The 19127-nt window shown below is 41.3% G+C and overlaps 1 protein-coding gene across 1 annotated transcript in view; it reads right to left on the reverse strand.

Moving 5' to 3' along the window:
• ITK (IL2 inducible T cell kinase) overlaps positions 1-19127 on the reverse strand; it is a 63627-nt gene that overhangs the window by 22301 nt on the left and 22199 nt on the right. Inside the window, exons 3-7 of the mRNA XM_040241441.1 lie at positions 18896-18977; positions 16433-16561; positions 11786-11826; positions 7683-7834; positions 3726-3791 (exon numbers count right to left, since the gene is read on the reverse strand). Coding sequence (XP_040097375.1) covers positions 3726-3791; positions 7683-7834; positions 11786-11826; positions 16433-16561; positions 18896-18977 — 470 coding nt within the window. The remainder of the gene's footprint in view (positions 1-3725; positions 3792-7682; positions 7835-11785; positions 11827-16432; positions 16562-18895; positions 18978-19127) is intronic.

Genomic DNA, 19127 nt, shown 5'->3' on the forward strand with positions numbered 1-19127 from the left:
TCAAGAGCAAAAGCACAAACCATTTCTAGGTAATACAATGTTTAACTGAAAGGGAACAAATGAATCAGAAGTGGTAAAATGTTGATAATTGTTGAAGCTGGGGGGCTTTGAGTACATGGAGGTTCATTATATTTTTCTCTCCACTTTTGTGCAAGCTGGAAATTTTCCTTATTAAAATTTTTGAAAACATTTATCTTCTGCTCTGTTTTGTAAGTCAGTGGATGGTTATAAGTAGAATGATGCTAGGACAGCTATAAAAGTTAAATATAAATTTGAAAGTGTAGCAAATATCCTTTTAAAATGATTGCAGCATTTTCTTCTGTAAGACTGGTTTTCAAAATCTTCTGCCAAATAATTATATTTTTCCTAGCTGCAGAAAAGCTCCTGAACAAATAACATTGACAGTGTCCCATAAGGCTAGTTTATCTTTGTAAAAAATGCAAATGTAGAAAAACCTTAGGTATTGCTACATTCCTTGTGAAATGAGTGCCAAATTTATTTGTTGAATAAACTAAAATTTTTTAATGGATGTATTCTGCTAAAAATAAGGTAAATATTCACATATTTTCTACTTTTACAAAATGAACTGACCTGAGATTGAACTTCAAATTTAGTTTAAAAGGAAAATGTGTCACGGAGTTCATGTTATAGCACAATATTGTTTAATTTTGTGTTTCTGATTTTATCATACAACTGTTTTAATTTCTTAAGATTTCAGGCTAATTTTCTCAGGATAAGTGGCTCATCTCTTCTCTGAAGAAGTTTTAAAATCAAATTTTCTATGAGCAATTTGAATAACAGATTAAGTATATAAATGTGGAAAAAAAAGAAAAGAAAGATAACTTCTAGATTTATTGCTACCAAAGAATAGATCTTACCATGAAATAATTCATGTCAGATAGTTTTATGAACCAATGCACTGTGATGGAATGATTTGGACAGTGGGGAAAAGCAAATCTAAGTATATTATGGATTCAATGTCATTTTTGTAGTTTGGGTTCATCAACATAAATAGCGCTAAAAGCGCTTCTTCAAACATCTCAGAGCATTTGAAACTAGTAGCCCAGCTCTGTGCCTGGCTGGCCAGTAATTTGGACGTGTGAAACATTGTACTCAAGCAAGCAAAAACAGATAACATGTAACAGATAAATGCAATGTGGTATCATCTTTGGAAGTTTCATGACTGATGACTCTAAGCTAGTATTATACAGGTTTATAAAAGGACACTAACTGACTTTTTAGAAAGTTTCCGTTAAAACAGCCTCAGTATGAACGTTGGCTTCCTGGGTATGCCCTGATTACTCTCTTTTGCATTGGCTGTTAACTAGGCTGAAATCACATCTCTGACTAGTTCAGTTCCGTTCAGTTCAGCTGCTCAGTCATGTCTGACTTGTTGCGAACCCATGGACTGCAGCACACCAGGCCTCCCTGTCCATCACCAACTCTTGGAGCTTGCTCAAACTCATGTCTAATTGAGTCGGAGTGTACTCCATCAAAGTTTGCTGGGGGATAGCTCCAGCCATATCCTGATGAGAACTTCAGGACTGCAAAGAATAATTAACTAATGTAGAGCTCATCTATCAGTGTCAGGAAGTGTTATCAGCTGGTTATGAGACTTGCCTAAGGTCAGTGAACTGGTCTGGAGTAGCCAGCATGTGAACCCAGGCAGTGGGGCTCCAGAACCCATGCTCTTATCACCACCATATAGAGCCTGTAACTATCATATACCAAGGACTTACGGAAAAAGCACTAAAGGCTCCCTGTCTCCCCCACAAAAAGCCTAGTTTGCTATGCTGTAGCCCCCAACTTCACATCTTTCAGGAGTTACACCTGCCAGATACAGTCCTTACAATCTGTTAACTCCTAAGGAACATAATTATGGCATTATCCATCATGTGCCTGTTCTCACGTGGCTCCTTCTTTCCTTATCTATGTTTCAATATAAAAATGAAATACGTATAAGTTTGAAGGAGAAATGAAATGGACCAAAATAATTAATATTCTTTAACTACTCTCACCCCTGTATCTTCTAAAATAGAGTTCTTCAAACTGCAGCGTGTCCACACTGGAACATTATTTTAATAGGTACTTCAGTATGTATTTCTAAGAAATAAAATGTACATTTATATAACCATAGTACAATTACCAAAATCATGAAATTTAACACTGACACGATGCTGTCATCTAATTTTAGACTTTATTCAGATTTCATCAGTTGTCCCAATAATATGCTTTGTATTACTATTTTTTTGGTTTGCTTTTTATGGTTCAAGATTGACCCAGGATTACTGGTGCATTTAGTTACTACATCTCTTCTGTTTCCTTTAATGTGAACCAATTTCTTAGTCTTTCATGTCTTTGATAATATTAACATTTTTGAAGAGCCCAGGGCAGTTATTTTGTAGACTGTGCCTCAGTTTGGATTTGTCTGTTATGTCCTCATGGCTAATTCAGGTTTACGCATGTTTGGGTGGGAATATTACTGAAGTGATGCTGTGTCCTTCTCAGTGTATCACGTCAGGAGATGCGCGATGTCTGCCTGCCCCCTTATTGATGTGAACTTGGATTGTTTAGTTAAGATGGGGTCTGCCAGCTATTTCCTCTTTTTAATAAATGATTTGTAGGAAGATATTTTGAAACTATGTAAATATCAAACTTTTACCACCTACTTGTAACTTTCATTGATGATTCTTGCCCGAATCAGTTGGTACTTCAAGTTATAAAAAGATGGTTTTTCACTTTAAAATTCCTTTTGCATTCATTATTTGGCATTTTACGGTGAGAATGAGTTTTTGTCTTCTTGTCCCTTTATTTATTTAGTTATCAAAGTATTTATTTATGATGGATTCTTGTTTTATTCAGTGATTGTAGTTCATTACTGTCATTATTTATTTTGATACTCAGATTATCCAGATTTTGTCAGAAGAGCATTTTTAATCTGACTTCTATGCTCACTCAATGTGTTCACCTGATTTATGTGCTCACTCAGTGTGTTCACCTTACTTAACAACAAAAAATTAGGGGGTACTTCTTTAATTTTTTGGTGCATCAAAATGTTCCAATTTCATCTTTGTTCTTTCCTTGCCCTAACTCCGAGTCTCCAAGCCATTTCTCCAGGAAGTCCTAGTTGTTTTTAGTAGGAAGTGTTATTTAAAAGCCAGAACCTGAGTGTGCACATTGAGACTCTAGTATTATTGCTTCTGGGCCTTCTAGCAACTGAGCTGGTAAATATATTCACATGGTAAGTATGTTGTTCTCTACATTTGGATTTTATTAAACATTGAATGATTCCACTAAAACTGTTTGTGAACTCTCCTTTTAAATAAGTCTAAAGCAAACAACACAAACTAAGCAGATATTTAATACCTATCTGTTTGTCTGCTGGTATTGGAATTATTGAATTAAACCATGTTTTAAATCAGTCTGTATTAGATCCAATGTTCATAGTGTAAGATCAATATTCCTGGAATTTCCAGGAGAAACTTTTCCTTTGACTACAATGTATGCAGGCATCTGAAAACATTAGTTTGGTAAAAGGGGAGAAGAGAACACATTTCCTTCCCCTTCTCCTATTTAAAGTGACCCCCAGCTGTTTATTTAGGGTTCTGAGTATGGAAGCAAGTCAAGAAGAGAAAATGCCTGGTATTTTAATAATTAACCAATGATTCACTCCTAATCTAAGAAGACCAATTAGCACCAATTTTTGAAAAAAAAAAAAATCTTACTCATAGGTTTCCAGGTTATTTGGAGACTTTTCCACCAGATAACTGCTTGGCACATATCCTTCATGCCTGTTTAAAGGGAAATTAGTGTTTATATTAATATAAAACTAATTTTTACATCTCCATTTCATAGATTTAATCAACTAGATGTCATTTAAAGATGAAGAAGTCTTGTTTAGCATTCAGGATAAGACATTTTAAAATATTCAAATAAAAAATTACTAAAAATAACAACCTGCTATCTGTTAAAGGCTATATCGATCTTATTACTAAAATCTGAGCCATGATAAATAAGAAATAGTTACTTTACTTTATTAGCTCTGCTTGCTAATCTCTTCATTGTGAAAATTTCCTCTATTGGAAAAAATATCAATGTTCCATCTTTATTTTCTAATAGGAAACATCTGTGTGTGTGTGTGTGTGTGTGTGTGTGTGATAATCAGTATTTTTCCACTTTAGTGCTAGCATTTTATAGTTAGGAAACCAAAATAATTAAAATATAAAGAATTACTTTCCAACCACATGTCCCAAAAGATACTGTCAGTCAACCATGTAAACTTTTAATTCAAGGCCTCCCTAATATTTTTTGTTATTTGTGCTCCTTCAAACATAAATGATAAAACATGAGAAAAACAAAATAAAACTATGCTGGATTTGGGGTGAGGAGTTTCTTTTGAGCAGGAATAAATTGTGTATAAACAAAGACATATGGATCAAGAGACTGGTAAGAACATCAAAATACTTTACCCTTGTGTAGGTACTTTTCAAAACACTATCACATTCACTGTCACCTTTAATACTATAAGGTGAAAGTAGTGTCTCCTCCACTTTCTAGGCCTCTGATTCTGTACCTGTAAAATGAAGGACCTAAACTAGTTTACACATAAAATCCCGCCAGACTGTGCATTCTGTGAAAAGGTGTCTCATAACTTCCTGCTCTTTACTCCATTAAGTGTTTGAATTTTTTTCAATCTAGTGATTTCTGTTTAATGGGAAATCTGTAATCTATTTCACAGAATTGTTTGGAGGAGTGAAGAAATGAAGAATGGTGATGTCAAATACAGGATATCTTGTATCTTATATCCATGGCTAGTCAGTCATGGTATTATGCTTCCTTTGGAGAACTGAACATCCAGCATCAGAATCCTCCTTAAGTCAGTACTCAAGGTAGTCAATTCCAACGGATAGGAGTCAACTTGTTCTCAGATATGCTGTCTTTTATCTCTTTCTTTTGGATTTCCTTTTAATTATGTCTGTTTTTGCCACACCATGTTTACATTTATATTACGAGGTCAAATACTATTTTGCTTCCATATAAAATAACAGTTTTAATATCCTAACCAAAACTGGATTATCTACAAAATTATGATAGTTCTCTTGTGTGTGGATATAGAGTTTACAAAGTCCTTTCACTTTCTTTATGTCAATGATTTTCTCAACACTCTGAGATGGAAAGCTGATATTATCATCTGCATTTTACAGGTAAGGAAATAGATTCACAGAAGGTAAGTGACTTTTCCAAAGGCCCTGTATAACAAAAGCAGCTGATACTCAAGTCCGAGTCTTCTGTGTCCACGTCTTGTGTACTTTCCGCTGTACCACACTATGACAAAGCACACTAGGGAAATTCCCATACACCCCGATTGGCCTCTGGGGTGTCTTCTGTGATGCCCTTTGAAGTACAGAGCTGAGCCCTTCCACGGGCCATTGAATAAAGGGTAAACTGTCATTTGGGGAAGTGAAACCTAGGAGAAGAAATTTCCTGGCACATAAGTTGTACTAAAGAAATGTCAGTTAGTTGAAGGGATGAATTTCTTAGTAAGTTCCTCTGGCGTTTGTGGAGCCAGGCAGTCTTGAACCTATTTCTGAAATGAGGCTCCCCATAATAGGCAAAGAGAAGGTGATGTGACTGGTCTTGTTTGTTTCCCCGAGTTAACTAAAGAGGAAGGTTCCAGGTGAGGGGGCTTTTGGGTCTGTTCTCAGCAAGCAAGTGACACTGCCTCTGAGACCACAGTTTTTGATCTAACTCTCCTTTACTTCCCTTGCAATGGAATTGATAAGGCTACTTAAAGAGAAGGTGCCTTGAAAGTGTAAGTTATGACAAATGTAAAAAGTAAAGTCTTTACCCTAAAAATGTTTGTGTACCCTTTTTCTACTCATCAGATTGGCCCCCCTTTTTAAAGTTTAATGATACCCAATGTTGGGCTTAAGAATCCGCCTGCAATGCGGGAGACCCAGGTTCGATTCCTGGGTCCAGAAGATCCCCTGGAGAAGGGAATGGCTACCCTCTCCAGTATTCTTGCCTGGAGAATTCTATGGACAGGGGGGCCTAGTGGGCTACAGTCTGCGGCGTCACAAAGAGCTGGACACGATTGAGCAACTAACACTTTCACTTCAGTGCTGGCACTCCAATACCCTGTTGGTGGGTGAATGTAAAATTTGAGGTATTTATCTTTTAAAATGAAGATGTCACATAATCTGACTCACCAGTTCCATAGTTAGAAATATGACTTATGTATTTTTTTCCCAAAGAAAAAAATATGTTTTCAAAAGTATATGTATTTCAAAAGATTTCTAAGTTATATGAGCATGGGCAATTCAAGATCTTCATTGCAGCCTTGTTTGAAACAACAAAGAAAGGAACCTGGAAACTAAATATCTCACTATAAAATATTGTTTAAATATTTGTAATACAATCATACATTCTAAAACTATATGTTTACTTTAAAAATAAGGTAGATTTGTATGCACTGATTGAAAATATCTTTAAGATATATCATTAAAAGTTAAAAGCAAGGTGAAGATCAGAATGAATCACCTTAATGCAAATGAAAAATAGGGTGCATTTCTATATGTATAACTCTTTTGCCTAGGATGCACAAGTAACTTAACAGTGAATACTTTTAGAACTGATGTGCAGACGAATAGAGGGTGGCTTATTTTTATGTATATTTCTCTCTGTTGTTAGTTTTTGTAATATAAAACTTCAACATTGCCTATCCAGATATTGCACTAATGGAGTGTTTTCATTTTCTTTTAAAATAATAATAATCTCATATTTTGAAAACTTTTAAACCCTTAATATTTAAAGATGTTAATTGTAGCATTGTTAATATTTTCAAAATATTAGAAACAGCCTAAGCACCCAAGAAGGAAATTTGCTAAATTATGGTACATTTTTATGTTGGATTTATGCAGTTATTGAAATCATCTTCTGGAGGTGATTCTGGAGAATATTCTGGGACATAGGTAAATATCTCTGATCTTTAAAGGAAAATATACAGCCTTATAAAGCAGTATAAATCTGATAACTTTAAACTAACCACTGGTATGAAACTCATATACATCCCAGAGCATTCTAAAGGTCAGTAACAGTAATTTTCTTGTAGTTCAGTTCAGATAAGGGGTCATAAGATTTTTTTTTGATTCAAAAGTCCCATTGAGGGTAAATTGTATTTGTACAACTTTATTTTCTCCATGTGGATGGCTAGTTCACTGCTCTTGGCTTAACTAAATCTTTAGTATTTTTTCCCTGATGCTTCTTAATGTAACCACCAATCTGTACCACTTGTACATGCCTTTTGCTTCCACCAACAATAAGACCCTCACAATGGGATAAACACTTTCAGCCTCATTTAAGCACTCAAAAACAATGGTGCTTTGTGGAACAAGTTGCCGTTCTCCCAAACTGTGGATATCAGTGGAAAAACCCAGAAGATTTTTAGATGAGTTTGGAGGTTGGGAGGAAATGAACAGGTCCAGGGAGTAAGTATGGCAAGTGACTGCCTCCCAGGTTCTTCTGAGAAGGGGAAGACCCTTTTCAGCAACTTCTTCCTTCCTCCTCCTTCTGCCTCTGCTCTCCTCTCCTAACTCAATGCCATGGTCGCTCTGAGAGAGGCAGGAGAGTCTTTGTTCCCACCTCCCCTCGAAAGCTGGGACAGCAGCCACCAGGCGCCTTACCCGTTCCTGTCCTGAACCCTCCACCAGTGAATCTCGGAGCTGTCAAGCAGGTAGTACTCCTCGTTGAGCTGTAGCGTGAGCTCCTGGGGGTCATTTGTTTGGTAGTCATACAGGGCAATGACCACAGTTTCTTCAGGTTCCCGAAATGACCGCTGGAGGAGGGAGACAAAATCAAGCAAAGATGTGAGAAAGGAGGTAGCCTGTGGAACAAAGTCAGCAAGTTCCTGAGCTGTAACTTGCTCTTGGACCTGTGCCAGTCAGACACCAGTTCCTCAGATCCACTGGGGGTACACTCGCTGAGGCCATTCACCTTCCTCTAGTTGGCTTTCTCATTGTCAGGCTCGTGATATGGAATAGGACACAAAGACGCGCAATACCTGGAATTCATCGCCTCTCCCATTTCAAGTGGTCAACTCTGACTCCCAGTGAACGCCAGGCAGCCATGCTCATCACAGAAATCTGCTTGTTTCTCTACTTAAGCCATGTCATAATTCAAAGACTCTCTGCTAGAAACATCACATCCTTGGCAAAGGTGATGAAGTCAACACTATATCTTTTAGTTCATACTTTCCTACTTGTTTATTTTTGGGTTTGTCCAGATCCATAGAATTATGGACTGTTGGAGCTTGAATGCCTCTGAGAGATCATTTAGGCCACTCTTTTGTTTAGAATAGGGAAACCGAGGCCCAGATGGGGCAAGTTTAGCAACTGAATTATTCTTATGCTTTCTCTACTATATCTCATGGGATCTCTTGTTCCTCTGGTGGGCTCTCTTGCTTGTATCACTGTTTTTCAGTGTCTTTCTTAGGATGAGATATTAAAGACGGAAGTGGTCCTCATGTAAAGGAGTCACCAGTGTTTAGGGTGGGCACACCTGCTACAGGTTAGCAGGCTTTGTGAGACAGCAAATGTGGAAGAGACTGAGATCACTGGCTAGAGGGAGAGCCAGTGATGGGAAATCAGAAGTTCTCTGAGTGCAGTGAAGTATTTGGTGGCATAAAATTATCAGAGATTAAAAAATAAAATGTTGTCATATTGATACAGTTTGGATATGAAGCCTAGATTATTTGTGGAGCTTGTGAGATGATATACTGAGTACTACAGATGAGAGTTGTTGGGCTTGAGGCTGTCACTCTAAGAGCTAATGAAGGAAGGAATTGTATTCAAGGGCAGGGGGATAAAGGAAAAATATAGTAAGGTATTCACCTCATTATAGATCCAACTGGTTGATTAATTATTATTAAGCCAAAGATGAGAGCAGGTTTCTCAAACCATGTGAAACCTTTCCATAGGGAGTATTTTGGACATCTGTGGCGGTGTTTTGAATGTCACAAAGGTTGAGGTGGCTACTAGCATTGAAGGGAGAGGGTCAAGGATGCAAAACACCCTGCAGCATCCCACCTGAAGCATCCCATGACTTTTGAATGTCCTGTTAGATATTCCAGAGAAGGCCGCTTACAGTAATAATGTACAATAACACCTGACCTAGATCCTACCTCCACCTAATATGAAGCACTTGATTTCCTAGGAGGCAGCCACGCTTTACGTGGAGGGTGGATTACACTTTGTTTAGTTAAGAACTTGACCAAGAGTTGTTTGCTCTTTTGCAAAGTGTATCACAGATGGTAGTACTCTCTTTGAGTCACTGATACTACGTTACTGGAACAGTTGCATTTGAACTGCCAAATTTAACAGGATTCAAATACAGGTGCGTTTTATGATGTTGTCCAGTATAGTCATGCCCAATATTTATATATAGAAACATGTATGGATTTGTATAAGTTATTTTATTATCCTTTTTAAACATTACAGTTAGAACATTTATTGGTTCTTTTAGAAAGCATGTGTTTACATGAGTGGTATTATCTATTTACTTTCTTTTTGTTATAATAAAGGGGGCTTTATAAAATATTTGTCCGAAAAAGGGAGTACTGGGTCTTATAGGATTGAGAACCATGAGATTATACTGAGAAAATGAAGGGATGGCATTTGGAGAAACTGAGACTCTGGGCTCCAGAAGGGCTATTTGGGAGCCCAGGAGATGAGGTGAGTCATGGAATTGGAGACTAGTCCTGTCTCCTGGCCACTCTACTGCTGGTCTCAGAACGGCCCTGACTTCTGAGAGCTCCTGACCCCGGCTGGGGAGAGCTCCACCCAGCTGAGACTGGGCCCTCCCAGGTGGAGTGGCAGGGGTAGTGTGCCTTAACAAGGAAGCCAGGGTGTAGGCAGACATGTGTCTGGGTGGCCCCTCAGGAAGTCCTTCTGGGTTGATGTGGATGGGCCTCGAAGAAGGGCTGAGTTCTTGTGTACATGGGGGAACCAAGAGTGAAACAGAACCTCATCTGCACCCACAGGCTAGAGAGGCCTGGAGTTCTCAATTACTCTGAGCATGGATGGTTTCTATCCTGACCAATAATAGTCACCCTCCACCCTCTGGAGAACTGTTCCCAGTCCATAGTCTCTCTCACACTAAGCAGCAGGCCGGTTGCTCAGATCAGATTGAAAGTATAGCCTCTATGGATGCCAACTCAAGATGCCATCACTTAGTCTAGAACAGAACATGAAGGTGATGGGAGAAGTGATTTCAAGTAATTCAAGATAAATGTTGCTGGGGATTTAGATGTGTGATCGAAACGCAACCGTGATTCCAACAGCCCTGTGGTTGGTGTCCTAAAGCTGCTCCTCCAAGACATCTGAGAAGCCAAGTGGTGGTGTCCAAGGGGCAGTGGATAGGCCCTGTTTTCTGACTTTCACCTTGACTACTAGTGAAAAACCAGAAGGAGCAAGCCAGCCTAAGGTGCAGAGATGTGGGTTTAGGTGGGACTATTGGAACCACCCACAAGCCAGGGCAGTGGGATTCCAAACCATGTTTTCAAGGGTGATGGTAAAATGGTGTTTAGAAGATGAATGAGGTAAAATGGAAAACAGCGCATTTTCTGCTGCAATTTAAATACACTTCTTTCTTGTGTGAGAGAGGGCTGACAACAAATCTAAGGGTCAGTCCAGTTTTGAGCAACGCAGAACTTCTCTTATGGGGAAGCAGCCAGTGTTTGAAATGTCACCATATCGGCTGGAAAAAAAGCAAGGCTCATCCTTCAGGAGAACATGAGGGAACAGAATCAGTATGTTCTAGAATAAAGACCAGTTACTCAAATGTGGATATCGGCATTGGTATTACCATAAAGTGAGGGCTAAGATTGCTTTTTCTCCTATTTTTTGATTTGTTTTGTTTTGTCTTTTTGACTAAATAGCTTCCCGAGAATTGACTTGATATCACTTAAGTCTTGCAAGTCAGTATACTAGACCAGTGTTTCTTAAACTCCAGCATGCCTTAGAATCGTTGTGAGGTTCATTAAGGTGCAGATTACTGGTGCCTTTCCCTAAAGTTTTGTGTGTCAAAGGTCTGATGGGGTGGTGAGGTTTGGGGTGGGGGGGAGGAGTTCTGAGAATTTGCATTTCTACCCAGCTCCCCGGTGACGCTGCTGCTGCTGGTCCAGGGACCACACTTTTGGAAATGACCACTTGAGTTAAAGACCACCACACCAGGAACCCTCTAGCCTACTAACTTGACTACTGAGTTACTGAATGGCCTTGGGATAACCTCTCGTGGGACTTGCTTTCCCAAGCTTTCACATGAGAATAAAACTATAACCCTCTGAAGTGGCCAGAACAGATAGTGAGTTTTGAAATAACTAGTAAAAGCATGGACCTGCTTTGAAGAATTTGAAGTGTTCTCAGGTGTGTTTCCAAAATGCTTGTCTGTCAAAGGGTGGAGTAAATACACCATTTATGTGGCTGTGAGCTGTTATTAGGCCCCAACCTAGTCAAGGTACTTGGATGCACATGATGATACCGAGAAGTGTTTGTTGAGTGAAGGTGGTGGAGTGAAGATTGTGGCAGCTGAGTGATCATTTTACCTGGACCCACCCAGGAGACAAGCTGGGCCCAAGAAACCCACAGTGTTGAGTTGAGCTGCATCACAACGAGGTCACGGTTGAGAAACCTGAGCAGATGGGAAACCCAAGCAGGATGACACCAGAGCAGCAGCTTGAGGTGCCCTGGGCCCCCACCTCCCCGTGCCTAGGCCTCGTGCTTTCACTCACCCTGTTGTCTTCGGGAGTAGGAGGAAGAGGCTTCTTTGAAGCTGAAATAAGAAAAACAGAAAAAGAAGATGAGCCTGAAACCGAATGTGCCCTGCTGGAGATGAACGGCTGGGGGCTTTTCAGAGAAAAGGGGCCCCAAAGAGAACAGCAGGAGGAAAGGATGAGACACGGGGCCTGGGCTTTATCTCTCAGCCTGCGTGTTCCTGATCTCGTTTTCCAGGAGACACCAGAGACTTCCAGAAGCCTCTCTTCCTGTACCCCAGGAAAAGCCTAGTGCAGAGGGGTTCCCTGGGTCTCAGTATATGTCCTTCCCCAGAGGCATGGAGCCTCTACAAAGGTACCTCCACCTGCTGAACCAGGACTTGGAATTGGTGACTCAGGGGCACCGTGACTCACTGGCTTCCTGATGCCCCTGGGGGCTTGGAGAGAGGGTGGATGAGGTGAGAGGTCTTTGTGCTGCTTTGTGAGAGGGCTGTTATCTTAAGGCTCTGAGTATTTGTTCTTGCCGATTCCTCCAGACAACACCCCAACACCTCTCTGGGTTTATGTTTTTGTGTCTCCATGTCTCGCTTTCTCTGCAGTCTCTTCCTTCTTTCCTCCTTTCCCCTCTCTTCTTTCTCTCTCTTTCCCTCTCTCTTTCCTTTATCTCTTCATCTGTGTCTCTCAGGATTTCTCCTTTAAGGCAGAAGTCCCCAGCCATTTTTGGCACCAGAGATTCGTTTCGTGGAAGACAATTTTTCTATGAATCCAGGGGGTGGGGTGGGGAAAGGGGTGGCTTCCGGATGATTCAAGTGCGTTATATTTATTTTGCATTGTATTTCTATTATTATTACATCAGCTCCACCTCAGATCATCAGGCATTAGATCTCAGAGTTTAGGAACCCCTGGTTTAAGGCACTGAAAAGGCCCAATGTGCAATCAGTGGACTGAAGCTGTGTGTCTGTGTGGTACGGGGACACAGTGCCTAGGCTTCTGCGCGGTTCAGACTTCTTGAACAGTTAGAGATAAGCAGGGGCTGGGTGGCATCAACAGGTGGTGAGCACCGTATCTTTGCAGGGGGTTGACTTGGAACTGGGCAGCCGTGTCTGGGATGTGGCGAGAAGAGATTCATACATTGACACTGGAGCCCAGACTCTGTGCTGACACCTTAATCAAGGGCTGCTGCTGCTGCTACTAAGTCGCTTCAGTCGTGTCCGACTCTGTGCGACCCCATAGATGGCAGCCCACCAGGCTCCCCCGTCCCTGGGATTCTCCAGGCAAGAACACTGGAGTGGGTTGCCATTTCCTTCTTCAATGCATGAAAGAGAAAAATGAAAGTGAAGTTGCTCAGTCGTGTCCAACCCTTAGCGACCCCATGGACTGCAGCCTACCAGGCTCCTCCAGCCAAGGGATTCACTAGGCAAGAGTACTGGAGTGGGTTGCCATTGCCTTCTCCATAATCAAGGGCAGGCTGGGGTATTAGGTGTGCAATTAACTTAGAAAAAGGAAACATACATACATAATGGGAAACATGCTTCCATTACAGCACTCAACTTGGTGCCAAGAGCCAGTTACCTTAACCCCAGCTCCACCACATACAAGCTGGGCGGTCTTGAGCACTTTCCAGCCCTGAATATCGGTGCTTGATCTCTTCTTGCTCTGGCCTTGCTCTTACCTTTCTTCCTCCCTCTCTGTGTGAAGTTTGTATGTGGTAAAACTTGTACGTGGGGTTAGTTCTGGCTATATAAGTGGATGCTGCTGTTGGTTGAGTATTTGCTAAGTCGCTTCAGTCATGTCTTACTCTGTTGTGACCCCTCTGTCCATGGGATTCTCCAGAAGAATACTGGACTGAGTAGCCATTCCCTCCTCCAGGGGATTTTCCTGACCCAGAAATCAAACCTGCATCTCCTTCATCTCTTTCATTGCAGGCAGATTCTTTATCCACTGAGTCACCTGGGAAGCCTGAGGGTTGATATAACAGAGCCCATTTTAAATTCAGTGACCTCTGTTACTTCTCAGGCAGATACACACATACTGTCTCAGCTTCAGATTCTTCTGTCCACAAAAAGAATGACTAGCAGACATGGTTACCATTTACAGAAAGCCCACTAAGTGCCAGAAGCTGTGCTAAGAGCTTTCCCCAACCCCACTGAACCTCCCAACAACCGCAGAAAGTAACTAATTATCATCATTCCCACTTTATAGATGAGAAAACTGGCTAAGAGACTCAGAAAGTTAAGTAACAAATATGAAATTAGAGAGCAAGGATACTGAGGGGCTGGAACTCACACCAGCTGGTTTTTTTTTTTTTAATCCTAAAGCCCTGTCCTCTTAGACCCTCATTGTATTTGTGCCCAACACTGGGAATTCTACAAGGCTTGCTTCTTGAAAACTGCTCTCAAGTCTGTCAAAGCTATGGTGCATGAGATTACTTAAACCAAACCAGAAGAAGGGAGAATAAGAACAGCCTCAGATGAGGAGATGGCAGTAGGTCCTGCAAAAGCAGGACCATCAGCAGAGTGACTGTGCAGTGGTTAGATCCTGGCTTCATTTGGGAGGAGCTTAGCATGACCAGCCCTGTCCTGGTGAGCCATTCAGTTGTTCTGCACAGCTCTATCATGTGTGTGCCACCCAGTGGAGGGGAATACTGTGTCCCTAGGAATAACCACTACACGCATGGAGAAAATTGCACAATGAAAACAGATTCAAAGGATTTCAGAATTGGAAAGGGGTTTAGAGAATATTTCATCTTAAGACCGCTAAAATTTCCCCTTCCATTTTAGTGATGAGGACACCACAATCCTTGTTAGCCAAGTGACACATCCAAGGGCCTACAGCAAGGTCCCGACAGGAATTTGGAGACAGCTCTGACTTTGGAAAGAGCTTTCAGTCACTGGCAAGCCCATGCCATTCTGTCCTTGTGGTTGATTCCACTCACATAAAACCTATTTCTTTTTCATTAGATATTGGCTTTTGTATGGTCCACAGAGCTAATGTAGGGAATCATTGACCTCTAAAACTAGGCAAATACTTTTCTGGGTCAAGGGACTGGTAACTCTGAACTTTTTCTCCCAAGGTGGAGGGTGAGAAGTAGTGGTTTTTAAAGTGGCACTAAGAGGGGCTGCAACTCAGGAAGCCGCAGAAAACCCAGCCACGTGTTACATTTAGCACATCCGCCTTGGGCTGTCAATCTGAGGTACTGGGTTTTAGTGCAAAAAAGAAGCTGACAGATGAGAAAAGCGAAGTAGGGTAAGAGAGGCTGAGAGGAAAGGGCGGTGGAAGAAAACAATCCATATGATCCGTCATTCCTAGTCAACCATGTCTCCGCAGCGCGCTTCCTCACTGTGTAACCTCGAGGGTACTGAAGTGCTCGAGCCTCCTTTTTCTTCAACACCACACCATCTACCCTAGATGGTTGTGAGAAGTGGGAGTGTTATGTATGTAAGTGTGCATCAGAGTGGAGTTGCCCTTCACCAGGGGCCCAAAGTCATTGTGCATGCATGCTCAGTCACTCAGTCACGTCCAGCTCTTTGTGACCCGCCAGGCTCCTCCATCCATGGGATCTTCCAGGCAGGAATACTGGAGCGGGCTGCTATTCCCGTCTTCATGGGATCTTCCTGACCCAGGGACTGAACCCGCATCTCCTGCACTGGTAAGCGGATTCTTTACCACTGAGCTATCTGGGATGTGCCCCCTCCAAATTCATTACATAAATTAAAAATGATTCAAACGTCAATCCCTAGGACCTAGGTCTTTGACTTCAAAGGCCAAAGAACAGCATCTTTTGTTTCCACTTTGCATTTAGGCTGAGGCCTCCTTCTCTCTGAGACTGTGGAGTTCAAGGGCAAGTAAGTAGAGGTGGGGAGAAACCACATTGTAAAATAAGCAGATTTTTGGTTTTATTTTCTTCCCCCTCCAAGTGTGTAGAATTCAACTTGTGTTATAAACACATGTGTGATACGATGCCACTCTAATAGATAATATTGTGTATCTCTATATATCTATAAGGCTATCTCTACAACTTCAGATTTAAGTAGAATGTGGCTTTCAAATTTCCTAACTTGAGGGTATAGCAATGCTTCTCAAACTTAACCATGCACCCAGATAGTGTTAAAATACAAATTCTGATCCAACAGACCTATGAGGGGCCCTAGAATTTGCATTCTAACCAGCTTCCAGGTGCTGATGATGCCGCTGGTCTAAGAACCACACTTTGAGTAGCAAGGAGTTATAAAGACATCAGCCTCAAGATGTAGGCTTCCCCAGTGGTTCAGTGACAAAATATCTGGCTGCCAATTCAGGTTAGTAGGAGACACAGGTTTGATCTCTGGGTCAGGAAAATCCCCTGGAAAAGGAAATGGCAACCCCCTCCAGTATTCTTGTCTGGAAAATCCCAAGGACAGAGGAGCCTGTGGGCTATAGTCCTTGGGGTTGCAAAGAGTTGGACATGTCTGAGTGCACACACACACATACACACACACTCGAGATGAAAAACCACCAACATACTGGTGTTAGAGGCAGATGACTATCTTCTGAAAATTTTGAAAACGGGAAATTTTGCATTCAATCCTGAACACCCCTGGTGATGGGACACAAACAACCTTTGCTTTCTACTAGCAGAGCGGTCAGTCATTATACAAAGAAGAAAGGGAATTCATAATTGCTTACCATTTTTGGTGGGATCGTACTGGGCACAGCCCACTGCAAGCTTCTCCATCTGATCACAGCACTGCCACCTCCCATCCATCCAGAAATTAGGGTGATACTTGGGCACCAAACTGTTGTTATTCCTGGTTTCTGAAAGGAGTTGGCACCAGCAGAAGAGTTATTTGCAGGTCAGTCACTCAAGAGCCACCAACTTTACAATTCCTTGAGATTGGACTTTGCTGTGTGACCTTGCATGAGTATTACCTGGAGTAGTCAGAAAAAATGGTCTTTCCTGGGCACACAGAAGCATGTATATTGAATTTAGGCATCAGCAGATATGGATTCTTATCCAGCTGTGCCTTTGGTTAGTTGTGTGTCTTTGGGTTGAGCAAAATCCTCATTTGATTCCCAGTTCCCACTGTGCCATGGGATTGTTAGATGGGGTCTCTGGGCCCCACAAAAATATTTTAGGAACTCAAGGAAGACTGAGTGGGTGTGATTCTCACCACTCCATCTCTCCCATCTCTACCCATAGCAACTTTGCTTTTATCCTTTCTAGATTTGGGGCTTTAAAGTCAAATTTGGTACAGGAGAAGAGAGGCTTTCCTGATGGGGAAAAAAAATAACAAACTATAAAAAACTGACAGGTTATCTCAAATGCCTCTTTTAGCTCTAACATCCTGTGAGTAAAATCCCTTCACTGAGGGAGAGTGGCCAGTGAGAGTAGTTGGGGCCCTTTTGATTACTTTGTACGTTAGTGTTTGTTCTGTGCCTGTGAATGTTAACCTTGAGAGCACTTCTCAGTTTATCTGGTACTTTCCATTTGAGACTCACAACAATCTTGGAAGAAGATAAGACTTGTATATTTATTCTCATTTTTCAGAGAAGGGCATCTTGGGTCCCATGATTTCAGATGGCTTGCCTACCGTCAGTGTCTGTAGCTACTTAGATCAATATTTGAACCTATTTTTCCTGAAAAGCTGGGCCTTCAGGCTAAATGGCAATGATAGTAATACAGACTAAATGCTTTCTTTGGGTATGATTCCAAGTGTCTGCCACGTCCTAGCATCACTGACTAAATGGACATGAATTTGAGCAAGGAGATAGTGTAGGACAGAGGAAGCTGGCGAGGTACAGTCCATGGGGTTGCAAAGAGTTGGAGACAACTTAGCAACTGGACAACAACAACAAACTCTTTTAATTCTCACAATAACCTTATGACTATCTGTTGCTAGTCAGGTAAGGAAATGGAGATACTGAAAAGTCAAGGAATTTGCCCAAGGTCACACACTAATTATTGGCAGAGCTAGAGCCTTTTCCTTAGCAGCCTGGTTCCACATCTCATGTATGTAAATACTGTGCTGGTTCTGATTATGCTGTCGAGAAGGTGAGCCCTAAGAAGTACCCTTACAATGATCTGAAAACCTTTAAGACTAGTTGACATTTGTTGGGTGCTGACTATGGACCTGGTCAGTTCCAAGAGACGTACTCTTAGCAGCTCTGGAGGCAGGTCCTTTTTTAAAAAAAAAAAAATTTATTAAAGTGTAGCTGACTTACAATATTAGTTTCAGATACACAAAACAGTGATTCAATATTTTTATGAATCGTACAGACTCATGTATGTACAGATTACGTACATACAAACTTATTATAAAATAGTGACTATATTCCTTGTGCTGTACATTACATTCCTGTGACTTACTTATTTTATGACTGGTATTTTGTACCTTTTCATCCCCTTCATCTATGTTGCCCCTCCTCCCATCCCTCTCTCCTTTGGAAACTGCTAGTTTGCTCTTGGTGTCTGTGAGTCTGTTTCTGTTTTGTGGTATTCATTTGTTTTATGTTTTATGTTTTATTTTTTTGTTTTATGATTTAGATTACTCATGTAAATGAGAACATACAAGATTTTCCTTTCTCTATCTGACTTATTTTACTTTGCATAATACAGGGAAGGAGAAACTATTATTATTATTCCCTCCTCCTCTCCTTGTTAAAAATAGATGGGGAAAGTGAAGCACAGAGAAGTTGAGTTGCTTGAACACACACACATGGCTAGTGAGTGGCAGAGCCAGGATTCAAGCCCAGGTCCTCTAGCTTGAGGGCCCATGCTCTTGTTCTTCATTCAATACAAGGAGTCAGTAGACATTTTCTTAATGGGCCCAATAGTAAATAGTTTGGTTTTGCTTACCAGGAGACACAATGGATACATTGTGGAGGTACTTACTTAACCCTTTAAAATAGAACCATTAAAAAATATTAAAAACATCCTTATCTAAGAGCCTTACAGAAACAGGTGCCTAGCAGGATTTGCCTGATCCTGCACTGTACTGGTTATTGCCCAAGCTGAAACTTTGGGAGTCCCCACCAACACCAAAAGGAAGAAATATTTGACCATCAGCTGCTCTTTATTTGATCATGGAACTCAAGCATTCTTGAGGATCTAGAGGTCTCAGAGATTCGGTTGCACAGGAGGTTCATTACCTTCTTTGAGGGCCAGCACCCAGCGCTGCCGGCTCTCCCGGTCTGGAGCAAACACATACAGGAGGTAGTTGTCATGAACAACCTGGAGATGCACAGAGAGTTCAGGGTGAGCAGTGAAATCGGAGGTGGATGACTGACAGCAGCCCCTCTGGGTTACTGTGCTGAGAGTGGGGTCTCAGGCTGTTATCAAAAAGGCAAACATCTGGGTGATCTGGGGACTAGTGCCCTTTTT

The sequence above is a fragment of the Oryx dammah genome, unplaced genomic scaffold, assembly GCF_014754425.2.
Source record: "Oryx dammah isolate SB20612 unplaced genomic scaffold, SCBI_Odam_1.1 HiC_scaffold_5, whole genome shotgun sequence".
Lineage (NCBI taxonomy): Eukaryota > Metazoa > Chordata > Mammalia > Artiodactyla > Bovidae > Oryx > Oryx dammah.